The 23683-nt window shown below is 41.6% G+C and overlaps 1 protein-coding gene across 1 annotated transcript in view; it reads right to left on the bottom strand.

The window, feature by feature from the left end:
- USH2A (usherin) overlaps positions 1 to 23683 on the bottom strand; it is a 689941-nt gene that overhangs the window by 25442 nt on the left and 640816 nt on the right. Inside the window, exons 62-63 of the mRNA XM_044266844.1 lie at positions 20184 to 21700; positions 17129 to 17450 (exon numbers count right to left, since the gene is read on the bottom strand). Coding sequence (XP_044122779.1) covers positions 17129 to 17450; positions 20184 to 21700 — 1839 coding nt within the window. The remainder of the gene's footprint in view (positions 1 to 17128; positions 17451 to 20183; positions 21701 to 23683) is intronic.

Raw genomic sequence — 23683 nt, 5'->3', positions numbered from 1 at the left:
TTGGTGATTTAAGGTATTAAGAGGTAAACTGAGACATATTAAATTTTTTTTTTTTAGTTTATTTGAGCAAAAAACGATTCTAATGGGACTGCACCAAACCAGAAGTGGTTAGGAGCCCTTTGCCAACAGACGCCAGAGGAGAAACTTCCACAGGGAAAGCGCAGAAGCAAAGGAAGGAAATGATTTGGCTGGCTATAGCTCAAAGCCTACTGGCAGTATTAGATGAGATATTCTTAGGGTTTTCATTTTGTAATCTGAACCACTGACCAGCTTAGATTTTGGTTTGTTTATATAGGCCTTTAAAGCAGTAGAGCTACCTCAGATGAATGACCTCCTTATTTAACTAAATAAAGGGCATATAGAGTTTTAGTAGAGGCCACAATGGATGGGAAAGAAAACAAGGAGGATAATAGAAGTAGATGTAATAAAATAAAAATTCAGCAAGTTGTTAATTACTGAGCACCAATAGGAGACAGCAGCAGTGCGGGTATGGGGATGTTGAAAAAAAAATAAGTATAACTCATAGAAAGTGCTTAGTATAGGTCTGGCCCCAGATTATGAACATTTGCTTTGCTTTCGTTTTTGATGTAGTTGTAGTATTATGAATACCATCAAGACTTCTTAATGCTGGTGTTATCAGATAAAAACTAAACCTCACACCTTCCTGTCTTAGAGGAATTTTTACGGGCTAGAGTCGTATTTCCAAAATGTGATTTAATCCATGGTATTTTAAAACATTTGAGCTTCAGTATTAAAGTGTTTCCCTGTATTTCTGTAGAAATGTTCTATTCTTAAAAATAGGCAATTCGAAATTCTCCATCATTAACTCAGAATAAATGTAAGACTCGGTGTCTTTTGTCTTTGATGGGAGACCTTCATAATATAGTGCTCTTTTTCTTAGTCTTTTAGTATTCAATCAATTTGAGATCAAAATAGCATTCATATAAATCAACGTGTTTATGCAAAGCAGGATCAGCCTATTTACATGAGCTACTCTGGAAATGAAAGCAGTTACAATGAAGAGAAAGCTGACTGAAATAATGAAGAATTATGGATTTCCCAAAACTTGTCCCACAAGGCAGTGTTTCTGTTATACCACTCAGAAGAAAAGTAAAAAAAAAAAAAAAAAAAAAAGAAACTGTCAATGGCATCCTGTTCGTCTACTGAGGCAAAAAGTCCTTTACCCTAAAATTGTGTGGATTTCTGCCTATGCTCAGTGAAACAAGAAACAAGGTACCGAAGTATAGTAGCTCAGGGTTCAGAATAAAAGTGCTAACAGAGGGGCCCCTGGGTGGTTCAGCTGGTTGAGCATCCCACTCGGTTTTAGCTCAGGTCCCAATCTCAGATTGAGTCCTGAGTTGGGCTCTACACCAAGCATGGAGTTGGCTTGGGATTCTCTCTCCCTCTGCCCCTCCCACTTATGTGGGCTCTCTCTCTCTCTCAAATAAATAAATAAGTCTTAAAAAATGCTAACAGATATGCTTGTGATTTCTACTGAGAAACAATGAGTCCAAGATTTGAGTCCATCTTTATAAGGTGGAGAAAGAAGAAGCAGAGATCCTACATGGGAAATTTTGAGTTATATGACCTGATCTTTTATTTTAATGAACCAATATAAAAATCAAGAAAAAAGAATGTCTTATAAACATGGAGTGGCCTACTGTATCGATCTCTATTCTTTCTTTCTCTCATCTATCCATCCACCCATCCATCCATGCACCCATCCATCCATTACCACTATTTATTTTCCTTTTACCTAACTGACAAGCCAGTCCATCTGGTTTGTGACACAAGATTTCCTGTCATGATCATTGGGAACAAAAATGTGCTCTTTCTGTGTGGGTTGCTCTCAGAAAATAATGGGACGTATTGGTGGGGTGGGAGCAAGTAAAGTTTATGAATTTCAAATCAAAGTGACAAAAATTAAGGATACTCCATTTTTAAATTTATTCACAGTATCCTTATTCCTACAGTATCCAGCTGAACATATTTACTCTTTGATAATAAACATATGATTAAAGTTTTCACTAAAGCAGTTTATTATTTATGTTTAGTGAACACTTGTGTGCGCATGCGTGCACGCACACACACACACACACACACACACACAATTGTAGCTGTAAGAGTTAGGAACCTCCCAATGAAGAGATTTACAAACAAGAACAAGTTGGGACTGACTGAGTTGGGGTGTTCTCTTCTCTAAGGTTTGGGTGGTAACCATGACAAGAGTTATAATGTAAGAAGATGTCATAGAAAACACAGATGAGCTATTTGGATAAAAGCAAAACAATTAAATCCATTTAACCACAAATTCTATAATCGACTAGAAAAACAGTAGATCAATTTCTGTTTATATTTTTTGTTTCAATCTAATTTAAAAAATCTAAACAGTGACTATTACCATCTTTATGTTACTGTCCATTAAAGAAATGAACTTGTTCTTTTATTTATTACCTGCCCCCCTCCAGGACTAATGACTGTACTTTGCCTTAAAAAATTTCGGTTACCTAGTGACAATAGCCACCAAGCTGCCAAAATCCCACTGCTGTGGAAACAGGTTTAATTGTCTCTTTTCTGTTTAAAACTGCCTTCTAGAAATCTTCCATTAGAGGAGCCTTTGTCAAAAAGTGTTCCTTGGCCACAATCATCAAAATCATTTTGGGTACCTATATCAGAATTTGTGGCAAAAACAACCTTGGATTCTGTCTTTCCAACACATTTCCAAGTGATTCTTGTGCCCAAGATTGTTTGAAAAATACAGAAAGCTATTGTCTATCGCATGAGCTACAGAAATCTCGGCACTATACATTTAAAATTTCTATCAGATGACGTCTGTTTAGAGCTGTATTATGCATTTCTTTTGTCATTACCTTCACCCCTTCCAAAAACCCCAAAGCATGTACCTGTTTGCAGATGTTACAGCTGCAATAACCATCATAGATTTTATTACAGTGGTCATGGTTCCAAAGAGAACCAGAGTTCATTAGCTTTGTAGAATGACCATTTGCTACCTCGTGTTCACTCCAGGTGTGACTTTCTGAAATTTGACGGATCCATTTTCCCCTTGCAGCGTATTATTCTAAATGCCCCCAACTCCTCTCAACACATTTCTCCTTTTAATTTGCTTCCAGAAAGGAAGCAAGAATGTGTGAACAGAAATATTTATAATCATTGTTGTGAAAGAGACAGAGAAGGAGCCATGACTCTGCAGAGGACAGGGGAAAGGAGATAGATCTCACAATCTTCCCAGAGCGGTCGCTCTTTGGGTGCTGATGTTACTGTGCTAGTTATCCTTTAACCCAAGTCCTACACTCAGCTGTAGAATTCAGTGCCTTGTCTTACACGAAGCTTTCGTACTTTGTAGCTTTCTGAAGTAACATTCCTTAGCACTGATATTTTACAAGTATAGTCTTAATGCAAAGAGAAATTCTTTTTTTTTTTTTTAAAGATTCTATTTATTTATTTGACAGAGAGAGAGAGATCACAAGCAGGCAAGAGGCAGGCAGAGAGAGGGGGGAGAAATGGGCTCCCTGCTGAGCAGAGAGCCTGATTGGGGCTAGATCCAAGGACCCTAGGATTATGACCTGAGCTGAAGGCAGAGGCTTAACCCACTGAGCCACCCAGGCACCCCGACAAAGAGAAATTCTTAATGTAAATCTCCAGGGATTTCCTGATGTGTTTTTCCATTATCATATCATAAACAAATCTCCTCAGTTGTAAAAATATTTTATGATTCTTTTGGCTAAGAAATCATCATGCTACAAGTCTTGTTAAAGCTCAGGGAACAGCTCAGTGATGTCTATTTTCTTATATTCATGCTCATTTTCCATACAAAAATGGAACACAGGAATAACCAAAGTCAGCCAGTGATCGTTCACAGAAAACCTCTAATCTGTTGCCTTCTAATGTAAGTGACTGTTCTTGCCCTTGGAGCAATTTGAGATTTTGTTCTTTTTCCAGGTTGCTTATTAGAAGAGTTGTATTATAACTGTTACTCTCAAAGAATTCAGATTTGGAGGCATTTTTGAATCCTCTGCAACTTCTGTGATACTGTGTAACACACTTCCTTGTGGAATAGTGACCATTTTGGATAACACCAAAGCATTTCAACAATCCTGATGACATATTCTTATTGAACAGCACTAGGAAAGCAACTTCTTTCTTTCTAAATCTAGAAAACGTGAATATATTTTTGTGACACTACACATCGGAAATAAACAAAACCCAACACGAACGTCCCGATGCCAGTAATTAATAAGTAAAGTAAATAGGTTGCCTGTTAACAGACAAACAATTAAACTATTTGTTTCCTAGGGGTATGTAATGAGATTGTTATCACATTCCCATGAGGGAGACAAATAGATATTAAAAAGGTCTTTCCAATACCTGTATTGGCTAAGGCCAACAGCTAATTCAATAGATTCGATCAAAATCACCACTTCTTTCACTGCTCCTGATTTATGACTTTGGCTGTAGTTAGTCATCACTCATTGCAGTTTGTTCTCCAGTGCTCATAAATTATGCCTCATAAATAAAAAGATACAATCAAGGAAATCATATCAATTCATCTACAACCTTGCATTATATTTTCCCGTGGCACTTACATTAATGCCTTTTTAAAGGGTAGCCTGTCGTGGGTTTCGAATACGTTTGAATAGCAATATGCCAAAACAGGCTTTGCCAGAATTGTGGTTACAGAGACTCATAGCTAAAAAGAGCAGGCCATAAATCTGAAATTACATGATTACAAGATTATTTTATTTCATGAGAGGTCCGATAGGCTATAGTCATAAAGGACTAGCTTGCTGAAAAGCTCTGTGTAGCTGTCTATTTAACTCTCTATCTCTCTGATTTTCTTTCATCATCAAATGGACTTTTTCAGCATCTCTGTTTGCATGACACTTTACTGGATATATTATAGTTCTACTTCTACAGATATAGTCCCTGTATTCCAGGTTCCTTTCATCTGAAACACTTTGGATCAGACAAGATGGAACATGATTTTAATTGAATTCTGGGACCCTGGGGAAGAAGGGTACAATAAGACATTGCCTTCCTTTCTACTGGTACTTTTGAAATTCAGAGATGTGAAGCTACTGAAGAAATTCTACGACACATTCCTTCTAGAAATGGGTGTCTTCTGTCACTCAGGCTTAGCACACTGCCTTGGTCTTTGGAGTCACTCAATATATATGAATATGAGGGAGGGAAAACTGGCTTCAGTGTTAGTGGGAAATCCTAAAATTAGCCCCAATTTGATTTTAGTGATAATAATGAGAATTTGGAATTTATCACGTACTACTTTTTATTGCCTCTATCTGTTCTCCCTGTGAGAAAATGGGAACCCAGTTCCATCCAGCTCTCACGGGCGATACATAAAAGTAGTTAATGGGTTCACTGAGCACTTGCACTTTTATAAGTGTATTATATGTACTAATTTATCTCATCCTTCCAACAATCCTATTGAGTTGGTGTTACATTGTCACTGGTTTGCATGAGGAAATAGGCACGGAGAAATTTCTGCAACTTGGAAGTGGTAGGGCTGGGTTTCCAGTACAGGTACGTGATATAAAAGCCCAAACTCTGAACTGTCTCTACATAAGGTCATTGAGGGAAGACCTGGGCACATCTTCCAAGTGTCTGACTTCCCGCTCTGGGACTGTCATAGAACCCTGCAGCGACTGGCTGCTTTTTTCAGAGAGCAGCCTCAAAGTGAGATGGTGGGAATTACCACAAACATCATGGCGTCCATTCCTGCTCACACTTACCATGTTTAAACACTATGGCATGTTACACAGAAGCAAACAGTATACACATACTTTCCATACTGCCCCAGACATGTAAGGGTAGTGAAAGTCCATTATATTAACTAAAATAATAGCCATACCCTACCAATAGAACACTGGACGCACATATATTCTCCGCAGTAAGTTGCTAGAGTAAGCTAGGATCACAGTCACCGATTATGATTAACATTTTCGGAAGTAACAGTACAGCTAACTAGGTGAGGTTATCTAGTCATCCGTTAATCCAACAGATATTGACTGAACCATCCCATGTGCCAGACACCGTTCTAGGAGTTAAGGAGACGACAGTGAACAAGGCTGGAGTTAACATCTGGGTGGGGAGAAGCAGTAAGTAAACAAGCACAAAATGAATGGGTAATATGTGTTAGAAAGGTAACAACTGGTAGTTTAAACCATACAAGATATAGCAGCAGAGCAGAGAATCGTTGAATTACACAGGAGGTTCTCTCAGGAGATGATAATCACACTGGAATGCGAAGGGCAAGAAGGAGGCCACCATGTGAAGAACTAGGGGGAAAACATTCTGGGCAAAAGAAGAGCAAGTGGAAAGTCCCTGCGGTTGTGTTCTCAGGAAGGCTAGTGGTGGCCAGCCTTGGCGAGGAAGGGCCAGAGCGTGATCAGATGAGAACAGACCCGGACAAGGGAAAGTCCCCATTGAACCAGAGAGGAGTTTGCATTTCATGGGAAGCCAAGGGAAGGTTCCCAGCAGGGAACTGACTTCATCTGATGTGCATTTTACAGAAATAACTGGATATCGATTACTTTTCATGAATTTATCTATTGGATTTTAATTTTATATGTGAGTGACAATGCCTTGGCCTTTAAATTAACTTAAAGGTCACAGCCACCCTACTGAGGTCGGTCTTTTCACCCCAGTTTTATGGGTAAGGAAACGAAGACTTAGAGGGTTTAAATCACTGGCTGAGACTACAGAGCCAGTGAATCCTGGAGCCCGGATTAAATTCTGAGTCAGTTTACCTTTGCCGGGTCAGGATTCATGCCCCTGCTGGGGGTGACCTGAAGAAGCTGTGGTTCAGCAGAACAATTACTGGGCTTGGGTCTGAGCTCTGATTCTGCTACTTCTTGGGTGACTTGCACAGTCCTTCAGGCTCCTGATCATATAGAGGGAATAAGAAAACCTATGTCACAGGACTATACTGAGGTTTTTGTGTAAGAACATCTCTATAAGTTTCCAAGGAATGGATTGGTGGATAAATACATTTATAAATATCTTTTTTTTATTAAGTTATGTTATTCACCATACAGTATGTCATTAGTTTTTGATGTAGAGCTCCATGATTCATTGTTTGCATGTAATACCCCATGCTCCATGCAATCTGTGCCCTCCTTAATACCTACCACCCTCTCCCCTCTAAATATCTTATCAAGATTTTGAAAGCCCCTGAGCTGTATATAAATCCCATTTGGAGCAACCATGGGGTGGGTTTCAGGACACAGCCTTTGGAACCTTAATCTCAGCTTCAAAGTCAAGCTCTTCCACTCACCAGCTGTATCCCAGGACGTGTTAACAATCTTGCAAATCTTGCCAAGCATCATATTTCTAAATGTTATTACTAGCAATAGTCTTTATCTCAAATGGTTGTTATGAGTTAATATATGTAAAGCTCTTAACATATCACATCGTGAGCACAAAAAAATAGTAACGGTTATTATATTATTCATGTGAAAAGTTAGGAGAGAGTGACTTGACTGCTTGGAAGAGAAAGTGGGACTAAGTAGCAATTCTGCAACTGGAAGACCCTTCACCGCATTTCGAGTTTAGGCCACACCCCTGTGTGTCTTTCTCCAGGTACTTCTCTGTTCTAAAATTTTGAGTGTCAGAGCAAATATACATTTGACTTTTGAAAAATATTGTTTCTCCATCAACGTTTGAATCTTGGATGGCATTCTCTACTTTCCCTTATTATTAATGAAAATTTCTCAAATGCAACCCAAAGTCTAAGCGAAAGGAAACATTGGAGCAATTCACTGGATTCTTCAGAGAAAAGAATTTTACTTCCGGTTCCCGTTACAAACATGCCATCGGCATCAAGGAGAGAACTACACAGTTTCCAAGATGCTTTTAGGCTTCTTAGTGATGATCAGATCCATCAGCAGATAGATAAATCAATTCACAAGAGAGAGTCTCAATTATCTTCTTAAAGATTTCAATTGAAGGCATGTGATTTACTTAAGCATCTTAACATTTTTGTTTCTACCTGTAGATTTGATTGCTTCATATAGACCAAGACATTTGTTTAGAATGTAATGGAAATATACCATCAGTAAGTTCTTAAGGGCAATCCTCTTTAAGCTTTCAGATTTACTTAGTGTATTCTCAATAACCATGGAGTGGCGAGCCAAAGCTTGCCAGGTGATCTAGCCTGGAAAGGATTCTTTGTCACATGCTGAGTGAGAAGCAGCACCAATCTGAGGTACAGAGGGTATGCCGGGAATGCTCCCTTTGCCTCCAGATCCATCTTCTGCCCTGCTCTGTGCACTGGGAAATGACTCTGAAGGCTGTCTTAGGGATCTTCTCCTCCCTGTGGCTTCTTTCCAGCTGGATTTGATCAAAGGAAGGAGAGAGTTCAGTTTTTTAATGCCTCCTGATCCCTCTCTTTGGCACCCCAGTTTGTCAAGACTGCATTCTTTCTCTATGGGCACAGCCCCTCTTTAGTGGCTGTAGCATTTGCTGGGTTCCAGGAACAGCTTCTTCCCCTTTAGGCCTAGCAGGTAATAGCTTCTGGCTATTGCTGGGCCCTGGGTACTTTAACCTCCCTTGTTGATTCTCTTAATTCTGCCCAGGCCTCCATAAATAGCCTTTTCATTTAATTCTCTTCAAAGGCCCCTTTGAGGATGCCATCTGTTTCCTGCTGAGATCCTGACACCAGGGAGAACATTTCCAAACCTTACACAGGCCCCAGTAACAATGGGTGGGCTGAGATTGGAATTGGATCATAAGCATGGAGAGATTGGAAATGATTTTGTGAAACTGAAGAAATAGAGGAATAGTGTCTCCTCATGTCTGCATGGAATGATTTCAGTCAAGCACCAGCTGTGTTGCTCAAGCCCGTCGGGACAGAGTGGAACGAGAGGGGCCATGAGGGCGCAGTGCGGAAATCATGCTGTCCTCGAAGAGAAGGCATTCTCTCTTCCTCTTCCTGCTGCACCATCACGTGGATATTTCAAATATCTCTCGTCACAGCTTATCCTACCACCCCTGTACTTTTATGGATATTATTTATGGATGTGTTTATCTTATGAACTAAACTTTAATCCCCCAAGGAATAGAGTTCATGGTTTTTAGCCTCCTGGCCCAATCCTTGTAATTAGGCATCCACTTTGAACATGGTGGGTGCTTAATAATAAGTTATTTAGTATTCAAGTACTAGGATAAAGGGAAATAAATAAAACATGTTTTATCCTTTCCTGGATGTTTTTATAGGACCGAATAGGGTGATTTGGGGGAGCCCTGATTTTCATGGTCATCTCACTGTTGGTGGAGAGCCATGAGGGCAGGATGGAATTACATATTATCTCCCTTCAGTCAGAGAAAATTTGGTTGCATTTAATATTTTATACCCAGAAAGCAAGCTTCCAACACAAAGATAGGAGAATCAATATTGACTTCAGTGAAATATGAATTTGGATTGCATCAGTGTGAGGGTGACTACCAAGGCATCGTCAGATGAACGACTTGTCTCAAAGGCAATGTAAAGATTGCCAACAACTGCAGCTGAAGAATGAATCCTAAGGGATGCCATGAGAGAGAAAAAGAATGAAAAGAAATGCACACATGTGAACTCCAGCATGCTCCTGAGTGTGCACACACACACGTAGGTAGAAATGATCTACTATTGGAACAAAAAACCTGTTGGCAAAAAAAAAGACACCGTCCCTGATCTGGTGGCAGAATTCTGATTTCTATTCATGGAAGTGTCCTGATGGCCTTTAGTCTAAGCGGTAGCACTTTGGCTTTAAAGTTTTAGAAACAAATGCACTGTTTGAGACAGACAATATCAATAAATCATTTAATACCTTGAGCTGTGGGACTTGGGGGTGGGAGCAGCTTAGCTCTTGTGGGAGAGACTAACCAAACAAAAGCTTCCATGCTGGTCAGAAATACGTTAGCGAGATTAATACCTAATTAAATGCAAGTCCAAAACCAAACAGAAAACATGCTTAATACATTTTCTCTAAAAGTGGCACAGAAAACACTTAAGAACGGGATGGGATAAAGGGGACAGCAACAGAACACAAGCCATCTGAATTGAGTAGATAGTCATAACCGCGTAGACTCAGAGTTAGAAGGAATCTTAGTCATGGGTATGTGGGAAGATATTTTTGTCCTGAGAAGAGAAATGTCAAGGACACAGAAGATTGGACCACCTGACTGAAGGGACATCACACCTTCAGAACCCACTGAGCTCTTGGTTTCTAGCATTTTATTAGTGACTCACTGAGAGAGACATAAGAATTTTCTTAGCCTGGCTCTTTTTTGTCTTAGAAGAAAGTACATCCGTTTTTTTTTTTTTTAAATGTAGTAGGGGCTGAGGGTAGAGGGGGGAGGTGGCCCTACTATGCAGCAGGCATCCAGCTAGACATATAAGATCTCTCAGTTCTTTTACCACACCTATTTTTTTTTTTTTTAAGTGAGGCTATGAGAAATTAAGTGCCTTGGCCAAGCTGTGTGATCTGTCACTCAGATTCCTCTGCTGGCTATGAGTATCTAAGGGGAAAAAGCCCAGGAATTGTGACTCTTTCATAGTAGCCTGGTTGGTGTGCGTCATGTGCTGGGGCAGCTCTTGTTTCTGGATGACATTGTTTCCCACAAAACCTCAGCTGTAGGATGGGGTGGGGGGGTGGGGGGGCTATGACCAGGCCTATTTGATCAAAGTCCTCTGTTCTCTTGGTCACAGGACTAGAAGGTGTTAGCTGGTTTGTGAGAGTCTGGCTCTTGGTTGGCTTACGAATACTAGAGAGAGAGAAGTCCTCTTTCCACTTGGAGGTGGGAGAGTAAGAATAATAATAACTATCAGACTTGCACTGGGTGAGTAGTTCATACGTGTGAGGCATTGTCCGAAGTATATTTACATATCAACTCATTCAATCTCAAAGCAAGCCCGTGAGTTCAATGTGCTGCAATCCACACTTCAAAGACAAGGAATCCAAGGCACCGAGAAGGTTTGATCAGGTAGTGTCATGAGTGAATTTCTCCAGCGTCCAGAGAGAGTCTGGTGGGGAATGAAGCCAAATGGAGACAATCCGAGATGGAGGAAGGAGAGAAAGAATGAATCTGACAGCTTTGAGTCCTATACTTAAGGATCCTGTGGAGGCTTGGAGTTTGAAACTTTTCCTTGGTTTCAAAGAATGTCTTCTGTCCTGGGGCACCTGGGTGGCTCAGTGGGTTAAAGCCTCTGCCTTTGGCTCAGGTCATGATCCCAGGGTCCTCGGATCAAGCCCTACATTGAGCCCTACATCGGGCTCTCTCCTCCACAGGGAGCCTGCTTCCTCCTCTCTTTGCCTGTCTCTGCCTACTTGTGATCTCTGTCTGTCAAATAAATAAGTAAAATCTTTAAGGAAAAAAAAGAAAAGAAAAAAAAAGAATGTCTTCTGTCCCTTTCCCAATAGGCGAGCAGAAACATTTCCTTTTGGTTTAAGTTGGCTTTCTATCACTTGCAGTAAAAATAGTCACGATACCTTATTGATGATATAGGTTTTCTCAAGAACCCAAATGGGACTCTTATATGCAGTAAGCAAGAAAAATACTATTAGTTGACAATGATATTTTATGATATATGTAATTTATTAAATACATTTATTAGTTAATAAATAAATTGGGTTTCATTAGGAAACACCACTACTGATATTTCCACTGAAGCTGGTCTCATATACTCACTTGCTTTGATACCAGTTAAAGCTAAACACTATCAGAAAATCAAATTACTTAGGATCAGAATGCATTCTGCCAGGTTTTACAAATTATAGATTCAATGAAGAGAAGCTGAAGTTTGATTAGAATTTTCTACAGTGTATGGTTGTAGATCACCCCCACGGAGGCTCCTAGAATTCAGAACTGGGGAGACCTTCCATTTAAACACAGGGAGAAACCACTGGGAGAGGTTGTTTTGCTCAAGGATACTATGTAGTGAGAGAAGGACTCAAAGCTGCTGTCCTTTGTCTATCTCTCTTCCAGCTCATTACCCACAGCTTGTGGGGTGCACAGAGAAGTCCCCAACATCCCCTCCTGCAGTCCTGCAGTCCTCACAAGGATGTTTTTGGCAAGAACGGTGAGGGTCTGTCTCCTTCTCAGCCTTTCCTTCCATCCTCTTCGAAATAAATTTTCAGGCCGAACTGTCTGGAGCCTGAAATTGTGTTGGAAAGCAGCGGGCAGCTGCCATCCTGTGTGGCCCCCCGCAGCACCAGCCCTGAGATCAGCCCCACGCGGAGTGAGTCATAGGGTTTCCTCTGAGGCTGACCTGTCACTTCTCAGTCACCCAGTTACGAGGCCCTGGAAGCCTTCCAGTCTTCGGAGATCGTGTGAGCGTGGGTGCTTATTGCAAAAAGCTGTCAAAGTGGGGGAATTTTCAGGAAAACTAATTAAGTCACTGACAGCAAGATCCGGTGAAAGGGGGAGCCATGGCAGGCCCTAGCAAATCCTCGGTGAGTCATTGCCTTAAGCGAGAGTATGAATATGAATGCATGATTATTGGGAGGGGCGCATCCGCTGCAGCTCCCTCCCTGCAGGGAAAAACTGAGCTGCTTATGGAGCGGACTCACACCCAGGCCCCTCTCCCAAGCCCGTGCAGAGACTGTTGGCTTATTTTCATGCTGAACAATTAAGGACTTCCCCACACAGAATTCGGAGGTTTACACCGTATAGATGAGGTTTACACCGTATAGATGAGGACAGCCCGATTGTGAAAGCATTGAGGATAGAAACGAGTATTGTCTATGGAAAGTATCACATTGGATTTTGTAACTATTCTGTTGAACAGGAAGCCTGTAATCTCCAGGTAAAGGAAAAGATCCGTGCACCGAAGAATTTTGGTAAATTGCATTTTGTAATTTTGTAAAAATGCATCTCATTTATGTGTGAATCATGCATTGACAGTGTTTTTGAGGATTCGGTTTTGGTAAACCAAATTGTGTTTGCAAATCACTGAGAACGCTTGTTCTCTAATGAGACTCGTAGGGTGTGCTTCTGCAAAGACACCACATCCATCTCGTGAAACACAAAAAGGCACTTCCAAATTTTTATAATTTCTATTTCAGATCTTACTGTTCTTATTAAAGCTGATCCTTCAGAATCTCTGGAAGCTGCGTCGAAACGAATCCAATTAGAATAATCCCATTCTAAGTGGTGGTGAATGTTATAACTTTTACTACCAAGGCCAGGTCTCCCAAGTGAGAAACAAAGCAAAAGAAAATGCCATCAGAAATCAGACAAAATCCATGAGGAAGAGTAAAAGAAATTACTTGAATAACTGAGACATGAACTTTGCAGATAATATATTCTGCTCCCCCGCACCCTTCAGTTTCATACTAAAACAATAGGACTCTTGTTTAGGGAAGTCATGGGTACAGCAAGGTAAATAGGTTGGTCATCAATTATCAGCATGTAAATGAGGCGCTTGTGGGGACCTGGGTTCACTTATTTAGGCAATGGTTTTATGATGGTTTAGGACTGTGATTATGTGCTCTGGCTGCACATTAGAATCACCTGGGGACCTTTTGAAACGCACTGATCCCTGGACCCATTTCAGAATCAGAACTACAGGGGGCCGGGGCCAGGGCATAGGGAACGTGGTTAAAGTTCCCCGGGGGGATTCTAATGTGCAGCCAGGGCTGAGAGCCACTGAATTTGGAAATCACCACCTGAAAATCCGGCTTAAGTCACAGAGCAACAATGCTGTATCCTCTGCGGCAGTATTTCTCAAAATTAGGGAAAAAAAAAAGAAAGGGCTGTGGATCATCAAAGCTGCTTGTGGAAAATACAGATTGCTGGGAATCCCCAACCTCACCCTTTGGAATCTGCACTTTGAACCTGCTCTTGTACAGGAAACACTTGGAGCCAGTACATTTAAGATGTTCAATATTGAGGAATTATTGAAAACTTAGAAGGTGCCTATAATATCACATGGCTTTGGTCCACTTTCAAACGTGACGGTTACCAAGCTGGGTCTATGACCCGTTGTCAGGTAAGTGACACTGGCTGGACTTCACCCTCCAAGGTCTCCCGGAGTGAAGGATTCCCCTTTCGTTCAGTAAGAATCCCTTTCTCCACATAGTTCCTGTCCCTTCTGTCCATCAGAACTCATCCACTCGGTAGCTTTTCTCCCAAAGCTCTATCACGCCCAGAGCTCCGTCTGTCCAGTGATGGGTGAACTTACACTAGGAAGTGCTGTCTTGGTCTCTCCCGCATTATAAATTTTGGCAGCTGTCTTCGATGACTTAGCTCCAAACCAGAAATGAGGATAGTGGTATGGGGTCATGGAAGAGTGTGGTGGACAGTAGCGTCTGACACCTTCAGGGCGCGCCACGTGAAAGACCACCTACCCAACTACAGATCATCGCCACCCTTTGATTAACAGGTCCATACCTCTGGGCAGTTTTTCAGTTCTCTGGTTTGATTCTCAGAAATAGAAGTTACCTCAAAAATAAAAATCCTCTGCAGAAGGGTCAAATCATTGACAGATGTTGGGTGAACCAACGCCTCCAGGACCATGAAAGTATTTTCTGAAAGGCAGCTTGCCGATGAAGTACCCTCCTACAGCTTTGAGAGTAAAGCAAATTCATCTCAATGGCAAAACGTTCTTTTGTAAAAGGGAAAATCAATTCTTTTAGTACATTACTTCCTAAATGGCTTCTGTAAGATGAGTCAGGGTCTATACAGACTCTGCAGCTCCACAGGCTAAATACATCTGATATTTTCGTACATTTATTTCAGCATTTATTCTATACTTCTCAAAATATTTCCTATAAGAACCAGGCTTTGGGCAGATAGGCTAGATTTTACCTTCTGGCTTCTTATTTTGTAACAAGGTAGGATTAGCTAATAAGCGCAAATCTGAGCTCAGTTTGTTATGGAAACCCCATTAAATACGTCCAGGGGGGAATGAGTTTGGAGGAGAAGCATGACCCAGAGCTGAGGGAGTTACAGAAGAAACAGAACAGGCTGAGGTCAACTCTCCTCTGAATCGGGGGTCCCTGGGTTCCTGCTTGTCCTTGGCTCTGGGTAAGAGAACGCACTAGAGCTAAGACAGATGGGTGAGGTTTACCATGCCTTAAAAAACTGGCATTAAGACTTCAGTGGATCATCTGGCCAATTACTGAACCCAATGGCACAACAAAATGCCAAAGAAGCTATAACCGCTGGTTTGCTTTCAGGATCTATGGGCCATTTAGTTTCATCTAACTAGAAGTCAAAGATTACTTGCTGATTCCATTCTGCTCTGTCACAAAGATGTGCTTTTATTCATAAGGGAGAATAGATCATTGAGAATAGAGGAATCTTTGATAATTTGACACTTTTTAAGTAAAGATGAAGAGAAAAGAACAAAATTCTGGCTGTTTCTAATATTATTTTGTTTCCAACTGTGGTATCAATAGGTATTTTGTTTGTTTATGACATGAACCACATCTTTTCCCTAAACCTTTGGGGCCTGATGTGTTTTTAAATAATTTTTTTTTCCAGATTTTACAAAGGTAGTAAAATACCTATACTGTATATTTTGTAATATCCTCAGAATGATCGGATAGTAAAATACAACATTTCTGTAGCAAGACATAGTCACATTACATGGCATAAATAAATGCTATAAATGTTCAGATTGCATTTTGCTGCCATATGAGTTGTGCTGAACCTAGAAAAAACTTAAAGATTTGGAAACAGAGAGAAGGGATTACGGATACATATCTGTGTATTTCTCCAAACCATTCAAGAATCTTTTTATATTCTCAATTTTTACTAACTTCCTTGGGTAATTTGTCTCACACATTATTGGCCCAAAATATACTCTTCTAACACTTACAATCACTGCACTCATTGATCAGCTCAACATATTTCTGGTGACTTCATGATTTTATTCTTTCTGGTTATGGTGAGCTTTTCGAGGTTCAGTTTCCTCTTTTAGAAAATTGCCCTTGGCATGGAGCCTGGCACTTAGGGCTTGTCTCCATCAGCAAGCTTCTGACTGCAAGCAAGAGAAACTGGTTCTGACTTATGCACAAGGAAGTTTATTGGGAGCGCGTGGGATTAAGAGAATGGCTGAAGAACCATGCCTGGAAATAGCAGGGGTAAGAAATCTTTTGGATTGAGGTTAGGGATATTTTATCAGGACTTCTCATCTCTGCCTTTTAAAATTTTGAGTCACTGCGCAGAAGGTGAACCTCCGGGCGAGTATGAGAGGTAGATGTTAACGGATCAAAGACAAATCCGTTTATATTTATTCTTATCTACAGCTCATCCTTTTAAAGAGCAACAATGTCCTCTTTCTATAAAAATGTGAGAACATGTAGAACATGTGAGAACATGAGTAGGCTTCTGTGCCTACTCCCCGGTTAAGAGAGAGCCTGACACATTCAGTGACCGACACTCCCCCCCCAAACCTGAGCAAGGGGTGGAGGAATCACCCCCCTAACCTCCCTCCCCCCAGAAATGGAGTTGCTATCATAAGAAAAATAAAAAACATTCCGAGAGCAAAACGAAGTAAACTTAACAGAAGTCCTCTAAGGGGTTCAAAATATTTTCAGAATATTTTTCTTAATTCATGGCATTTTAGGCATATGCAAAATCCTATTTTTTAGACTGCTCTCATACAAAACTTGCTTCACCCCCGTGCACAGGTTTGTTGTTTTCCGGTAGACATTTCTCCAACACTCCATATCTTTCTTGAGCACAGGAGTGAAGATACTTGCCACTGGGTTTTATTTTATCTTGGTATAATTAAGGAGTTATTTTCAAAAAGTGATTATTTTTTAACAAGGAGTGTTTCCTGCCAAGGCAACACTGACGGAGGGATGCTTAATGGTAGAAATCACTTCATTAATAAGGAATGCAAATACCTCACCTGAAATTTACATAGGAAGAACAAGCATATATCACATGGTTCAAGAACCAAGAAAATGAAGAAGGCAAATGAATATGGTCTTTCCTCATTTACTCATTTACTGCTTAAAAATTTTTAGAGGATATTATTGAATTCCTTAAGCCCCGTGTTTCTTTAAGTGGTTTTTCAAATTGCAAGGCATTTTTACAGGCAGGGGCTGATATGTGCCTATAATCTCAGTGTGAATAGTTGATAATACACATTTCTTACCTGATACTCATATTCTGTGAAAGGCAATAGTTCGGAATCCGTAAAAGAGTTTGAGCTTCCGTTATAGGCGAGCACTGGGTTTGATTTCCCAGGTTGAGTTGTTCTTTGTCTTCTGTACAGCTCATAATATAAAACTTTTCCATTTGGCTGAAGTGGTCCGGTCCACGAAAGGGCGACTATGGGCCGGAACCCCCCCGGGGCCATCCGTACGTCTAGATGTGGCGGGAGCTGCATCAGAGGCGCAACCTCAGGGGTCTGTAGGGACGCCCAGTCACTTGACGCACACCCCAGCATGGTGCAGGCTTGAATTCGAACTTCATACCTTCAGGACACAAGGGCGAAATTACCCATTATTGGCAAAACAGGTTTTCAAGGGAGGAATATTTACAAGACTTTCTCAGAAAAAAAAAAAAAAGACTAATCTGTTTACATTTATTCTTATCTACAGCTCATCCTTTTAAAGAGCAACAATGTCCTCTTTCTATAAAAATGTGAGAACATGTTAAATCCTCCTGGCTTCCCAAACTAAAACAAAAATTCTCAACTGTCTGGAGAGGGTGGCCACGATTCTTCCCTGTAACAGGAATGTAAGGAATACATTCACTTTCAAGGTTCTCTCCAACATAAAAAATTCTGGTATTCTGCAGAATTACTTAACACAACGATGAAGAATGCAGACCTTTGGGGGGCATGAACCTGTTCTCCGTAGCCCTGGGCTCTTTCTGCCTCTGCAGCCGGAGCTAAGTGATTCCCCAGGAATGTTTCCAGGTCATGAAGGAACATCATGGAGTTAAGGTCTCAGTGGTAATAAATCCCCTCACCTGATACCTGACATCTTAAAACAGGCTCTCTTACACCACACAAAGACCTTTTGGGGCCAAAGTTAACCCAGCTACATGCTAGATTATCAATCATGGAGACACCTTATCACCAGCCAGTTAAACTCAACCAATCCATTATGTTTTGCCTCATAGTTGGTCTCCTGCCACCTGGAAAGGTCTATTTGCATAGCTGGGACTTACCCTTTCCAACAAGAGGGGCTTGTGTTAGTATTAAGTGCCTACAGCGGCACCTAAGTGCTTTATTCCCTCAGCTCCCAGGCCCCACGGATTTTATGACACCTTGAGCTTCCCTCCAGCTGCAGCCACTTTTTTTTTTTTTTTTTCTATCTTCACCAGCTTTGGTTCCAGCTTTTCCTCTTCTCTTTTCTGCTTTCCCTCCTCTTAGCGCTGCTTTCTGTTCTCTTCCTTGCTTCCTTTCTTTTCCCCCTGCCCTCTTCTTTTTCCCCCTTCCCCTTCTTAATTACACATCTTTCTTCTTTTGTGGCATCTTTCCCTTTTTCTGCTTCTCCCTCCTGTCCGCTCCTCCGCTGCTCATCTCCGCTGTGAGGGGACTACTGGTTTACGGGCGCATCGGTGCATCTGTGTGTTACGGCGCTGACTCCTAACCAATTCTGGGAAGCCCATTTCAATTTTCCCTACATAGATTATTTGTTTTCTGGATCATCTGTGGTAGTTTTAAAATTCTGGCTCACATTCCTTTTGCTCCTTGAGTATTCCCATGTTCCTCCTTCCTACTGACCTCCTGGAGTTACCTCCAGGAGGACACACTAATTTGCAGTATTCAATAAGCATTAAGCTGCTAGAAAAACCCCAAACTACATGAACCCCTACTTCATATAGAAGTGATGTGTTGTTTCAAGTCACGAATGTCACTTACCTCTTAAATGAGAATGGAGAGTGCAGAGACATCTCTTGTCGCCTTAAGTATCATTGTTAGGTTTATCAGATGATCAAATTCCTCCCACCCCAGCCTGTGAAAAGTGCTTCTTTCACACCTGGAAACCTTTTTCTTTAGAAACCTTTTTGGCTAAGAATTTCAAAGGGGAGCAAGCTGATACGATTTTTTCAAATTTGCAGGTACCAGTCAGGTAAAGAGGAAGCCAGTATAAAATGCACAGCTCTGCAGCTAACCTGGGTCTTTTTTTTAATGCCCCAAATCAGAGTAAGATAAAAGGCAACTCACACGGTATGTGGATTAGCTATGAAGGATACCTGCGGAAGTTTTAATTATTGTTTAATATTTAATGCGACCTTAAATAATTGTCATGAGTAGATGCATAAGACCATGAATGTTTCATTTAAACAGCGCTATATATCAGAGATAATTATAGGAGGGATCCAATCTACACATCAGTAGATTACAATAATAGCTGAATTTTACCAGTGGTGGTTGGAAATCAACACTCTTTCAGCCTTTAATTTTTTTTAAGTGGTTCTGTTCATTTTACTAAATTTTAAGCATAAAATGTCTTTTATTACTCTTCTCGCTGGGGATGTAAGTTACTTAAAATGTGATAGGGAAAAATGCCAAGTAATTCTTCAAGCTAGAGGAAAAGGGCCAGTGGTAAGGTTCCTTCGTAGGAAGAGCAGCACATATCCATGTGAGAGCCCCAAGGGGACCGTTGAGAAACAAGACGGAGCAAATCGGCACCATCCTGGAAAGTCATGAGATCAGAGCTGGGGGAATCCTAAGGGGTTGGGGAAATAGAGTCTGATGAGTCTTATTATCCCTGGAGGAAGTGCAGGATTCAGTAAGCAGGCTCTCCCCCAAACAAAATTTGGGTCAGTCCAACTCTGGCTAGTAAGAGCTCATACTGGTACTTTCTTCCCCTTTACAATAATAACCTACTTTTTTTCAATGCCTGGATCGGATGATACCATCCGGGTTCTCACAACTGTCCAGGGGCCTGGATGTTTTCAGGAGGGACTAGACTCAGGGAAGGGGCCCATCTCTGCAACGTGTTCCCGACATGGTGGTGAACTGCAAACATTTCTGAAAAACTGACTTTCAGGCTGTCACCTGCGAGAATTTTGCTCTCTAGGAGTTACGCAAGCAAGTTTTGACCGTGTTTAGTCCACTGTCAATGGTTAAGTGGTTGTGGGTTGGAGACATCCCCCAACTTGTTTCTAGAGTTTTCTTTTGAACGGACTGCGGGCTCATGCTATAGAAAGCACAGTGGCTTATTCTTACCGAATCTGAGTTGACCACTTACCTGTGAAATGGCTTCAGCTGGTCTACTACGAGTGACTGCGTGTCAAAAGAAGTATGACTTTTATTGATGTGTATGATTTTTGTTTCTTTTTCAAACAGCTCTCGGATAAAGAGGGTATAATGGACGATATCGCCATTTGTCCTCACCGGAGCGTCCCAGTTCACTAAAATCTCTTGCGGGCCCTTTGCCTTCAATTTTGGAGGTTCTACCCCTGAAGGTGCTGAGGGGCTGGTTCTGTCTTTGACAAGTGGACTCAAAACACCCCCTTGGCTGTTGTTGGCAGTCACTGTGTAGCCATACTCCACGCCTGGGGTGAGAATGAAATCGTGGTAGCGGGTTTCCAGGCCAGTATAGACAATGGTGCCATCCCGTCTAAGTTCATAACTTCTTATCTGGCCGTTTGGGTTTCTGGGAGGTTTCCAGGTGATTTCTATGGATTCTGAGCCTGTGACTTGCAATTTTGGAGGCTCCATGTCTTGCGGTGGGGCCTCCAGGGTCCAGGCTGATCTTGGCGCACTCTCTGCGCAACCTCCGTTCGTGCAGGCTTCCAGGGAGAAGTTATACTGAGTATAAGGTTGGAGGTCAGAAACCAGCAGAGACAGGTTCTGCCCAGCAAGGTACTCCTTACCGTCCAATTTAAGCAAATATTTAGTGATTTTTCCATTTGGAACTGACGGTGGTGACCACGATACATTTATCTGAGTAGCGCTGAGGGTCCAGAGAGCTGGAGGGCTGACTCCTGCTGGGGCAGCCTCGGGCGTTGTGATGCTGGTGGGTTTGCTGGTGGAGCAGCCTCCCGCCGAGCAGGCTATGAGGGCATAAATGTAGGTAGAAAACGGAAGCAGCTCTTTGTCCGTATAATTGAAAGTCACAGCATCAAAGCTGAAAGGATAGAGCACTCCATTCCTCTGAAGTTTGTATGACTGGATAATACCATTGGACTGTTCGGGGGGGATCCAGGAAATCAGCAGTCTTGGGGGATTCATAGATACATAGGCTACCTCAGGTGGAGAAAGACCTTCTGGAGGTGCCTGCATTGTCCTTACTACTTGCCAAGAGCTACAGGTATGGCCTGCTGAATTCCAAGTGTGGATTTTATATTCACACTGCGTCCATGGCTGCAAACCAGTGTCATTATACATAAATGTGTTCCTTTCAGTATCATATTCTGTGAAAACAATTTTCTCATCGGCCTGGATTGTCTGATTTCCCCAAGCTTTTCCCTTGAAGCACCTGCGAATGACTTCATAGCGAATTATCTTTCCGTGTGGGTGGAGAGGCTCAGACCAGCTCAGCTCAATGCTGGTGGACCCCACAGACCGGATCGTAGGCGCTAACTGAGAGTGGGGAGGGGCTTCCTCTGTCCACAGGGGCTGGGGCACTGAGTGTGCACAGCCCGCGTTGGTACAGGCCTCCAGGGTCAGCGTGTAGAGGCTGAAAGGGACCAGGCGTCGGAAGAGAAACTGACGATTCAAGCCAGCGTACTCCAGGATACCCTCACTGAAGATGTTGTAGGTCTGCAGGAAGCACAGAAGCAGAGGGAAAATAATGTGCAGCATATGATTTCTTGGTGTAGCTGTTTTGTCCCTTTTAACCTTCTCTCCCTCCTATTCCTCATCTTGATGGTCCTAATCCAGATGAAACATTCTGATATTAATTTTGGGAATGTGATCTTTTCTAGTTAATGAAAAGTCCACAAAAAGAAGAACAATGGTTCCCTTTGCCTTTTTTTTTTTTAAGGTTGGATATCATATAAGCACATATCTAAAAGCTAAAGACTATTGAAGCTGATTCTTTGACTTAAAAAGTCAAATACGTTTCCTCCTATTCTTATTTTTTTAAAGGTAAGGAGCCGTATTCATATCCCCTGTTTTATAGATGATGACCACTTTGGATTTCATTCTGAGTGGGGTAAGTTGTCTATCTACATTGTCTATCTCTTTATAGCATTTACTGGGAAGTTGAATTATATTACTTAACAATTTGTACCAGGGTGTCAGGGCTGAAAATGTCTGTATATCTATGCATGGGCACACATACATACACATATATGCATATATGTGTTCTACATATTTACACAAATATAGATTCAAACTTGGAATGACTAGAAGATGGAATAAACCATGCTGTTTTCTCTTGCAGGCCATGGAAGGATGGATTGCTCCTTTGGAGCAAAGTACCCTTCGGTTCTGGGAAAACCATCTGAACATTTGTTATATAAATGTAGAGCAAATTTTCATCCCATATTATTCATCATTCTTTGTGAAAGATGGGAAGTAACTCAACTTGAATGTAGATGTTTTTGTATAGTGATTTCCTGCCCTTTCCCAGCCTCGATGCACCTGAGAGATATGATACATCCCTGTGGTTGGTAGTGACTCCCGAGGATGGCATCCCTCGAGAGGGGCGGGGGTGTATTTCAGAATACCCTGGCAGACAGCAACTTCTTTCAAGACATGTCTCCAAAGGCAAAGGAAACAAAAGCGAATATGAACTTTGGGACTTGATCAAGATGAAAAGCTTCTGCACAGCAAAGGAAACAGTCAACAAAACAAAGAGCCAACCCACAGAATGGGAGAAGATATTTTCAAATGACAGTACAGATAAAGCAGTGATATCCAAGATCTGTAAAGAAATCCTCAAACTAAACACACACAAAACACATAATCATGTCAAAAAATGGGCAGAAGACATGAACAGACACTTCTCCAAAGAAGACATACAAATGGCTATCAGACACATGAAAATATATTCATCCTCATTAGCCATCAGGGAGATTCAAATCAAAACCACATTGAGATACCACTTCACACCAGTTACAATGGCCAAAACTAACAAGACAGGAAACAACGTCTGTTGGAGAGGGTGTGGAGAAAGGGGAACCCTCTCACACTGTTGGTGGGAATGCAAGTTGGTGCAGCCACTTTGGAAAACAGTGTGGAGATTCCTTAAGAAATTAAAAATAGAGCTTCCCTATGACCCTGCAATTACACTTTTGGGTATTTCCTCCAAAGACACAGATGTAGTGAAAAGAAGGGCATCTGTACCCCAATGTTCATAGCAGCAATGGCCACAGTCACCAAACTGTGGAAAGAACCAAGACGCCCTTCAACAGACAAATGGATAAAGAAGATATGGTCCATATATACTATGGAGTATTATGCCTCCATCAGAAAGGATGAATACCCAACTTTTGTATCAACATGGATGGGACTAGAAGAGATTATGCAAAGTGAAATAAGTCAAGCAGAGTCAAACATATGGTTTTGCTTACTTGTGGAGCATAAGGAATAACATGGAGGACATGGAGAGATGGAGAGGAAGAGTGAGTTGAGGGAGATTGGAGGGGGAGATGAATCATGAGAGACTGTGGACTCTGAGAAACTGGAGGGGAGGGGCATGAGGGGCTGGGTGAGCCTGGTGGTGGGTATTATGGAGGGCACGTATTGCATGGAGCACTGGATGTGGTGGATAAACAATGAATTCTGGAACACTGAAAA

The sequence above is a fragment of the Neovison vison genome, chromosome 10 (genome assembly GCF_020171115.1).
Source record: "Neovison vison isolate M4711 chromosome 10, ASM_NN_V1, whole genome shotgun sequence".
Classification (NCBI taxonomy): domain Eukaryota; kingdom Metazoa; phylum Chordata; class Mammalia; order Carnivora; family Mustelidae; genus Neogale; species Neogale vison.
This window is presented reverse-complemented; position numbering and strand designations above follow the sequence as displayed.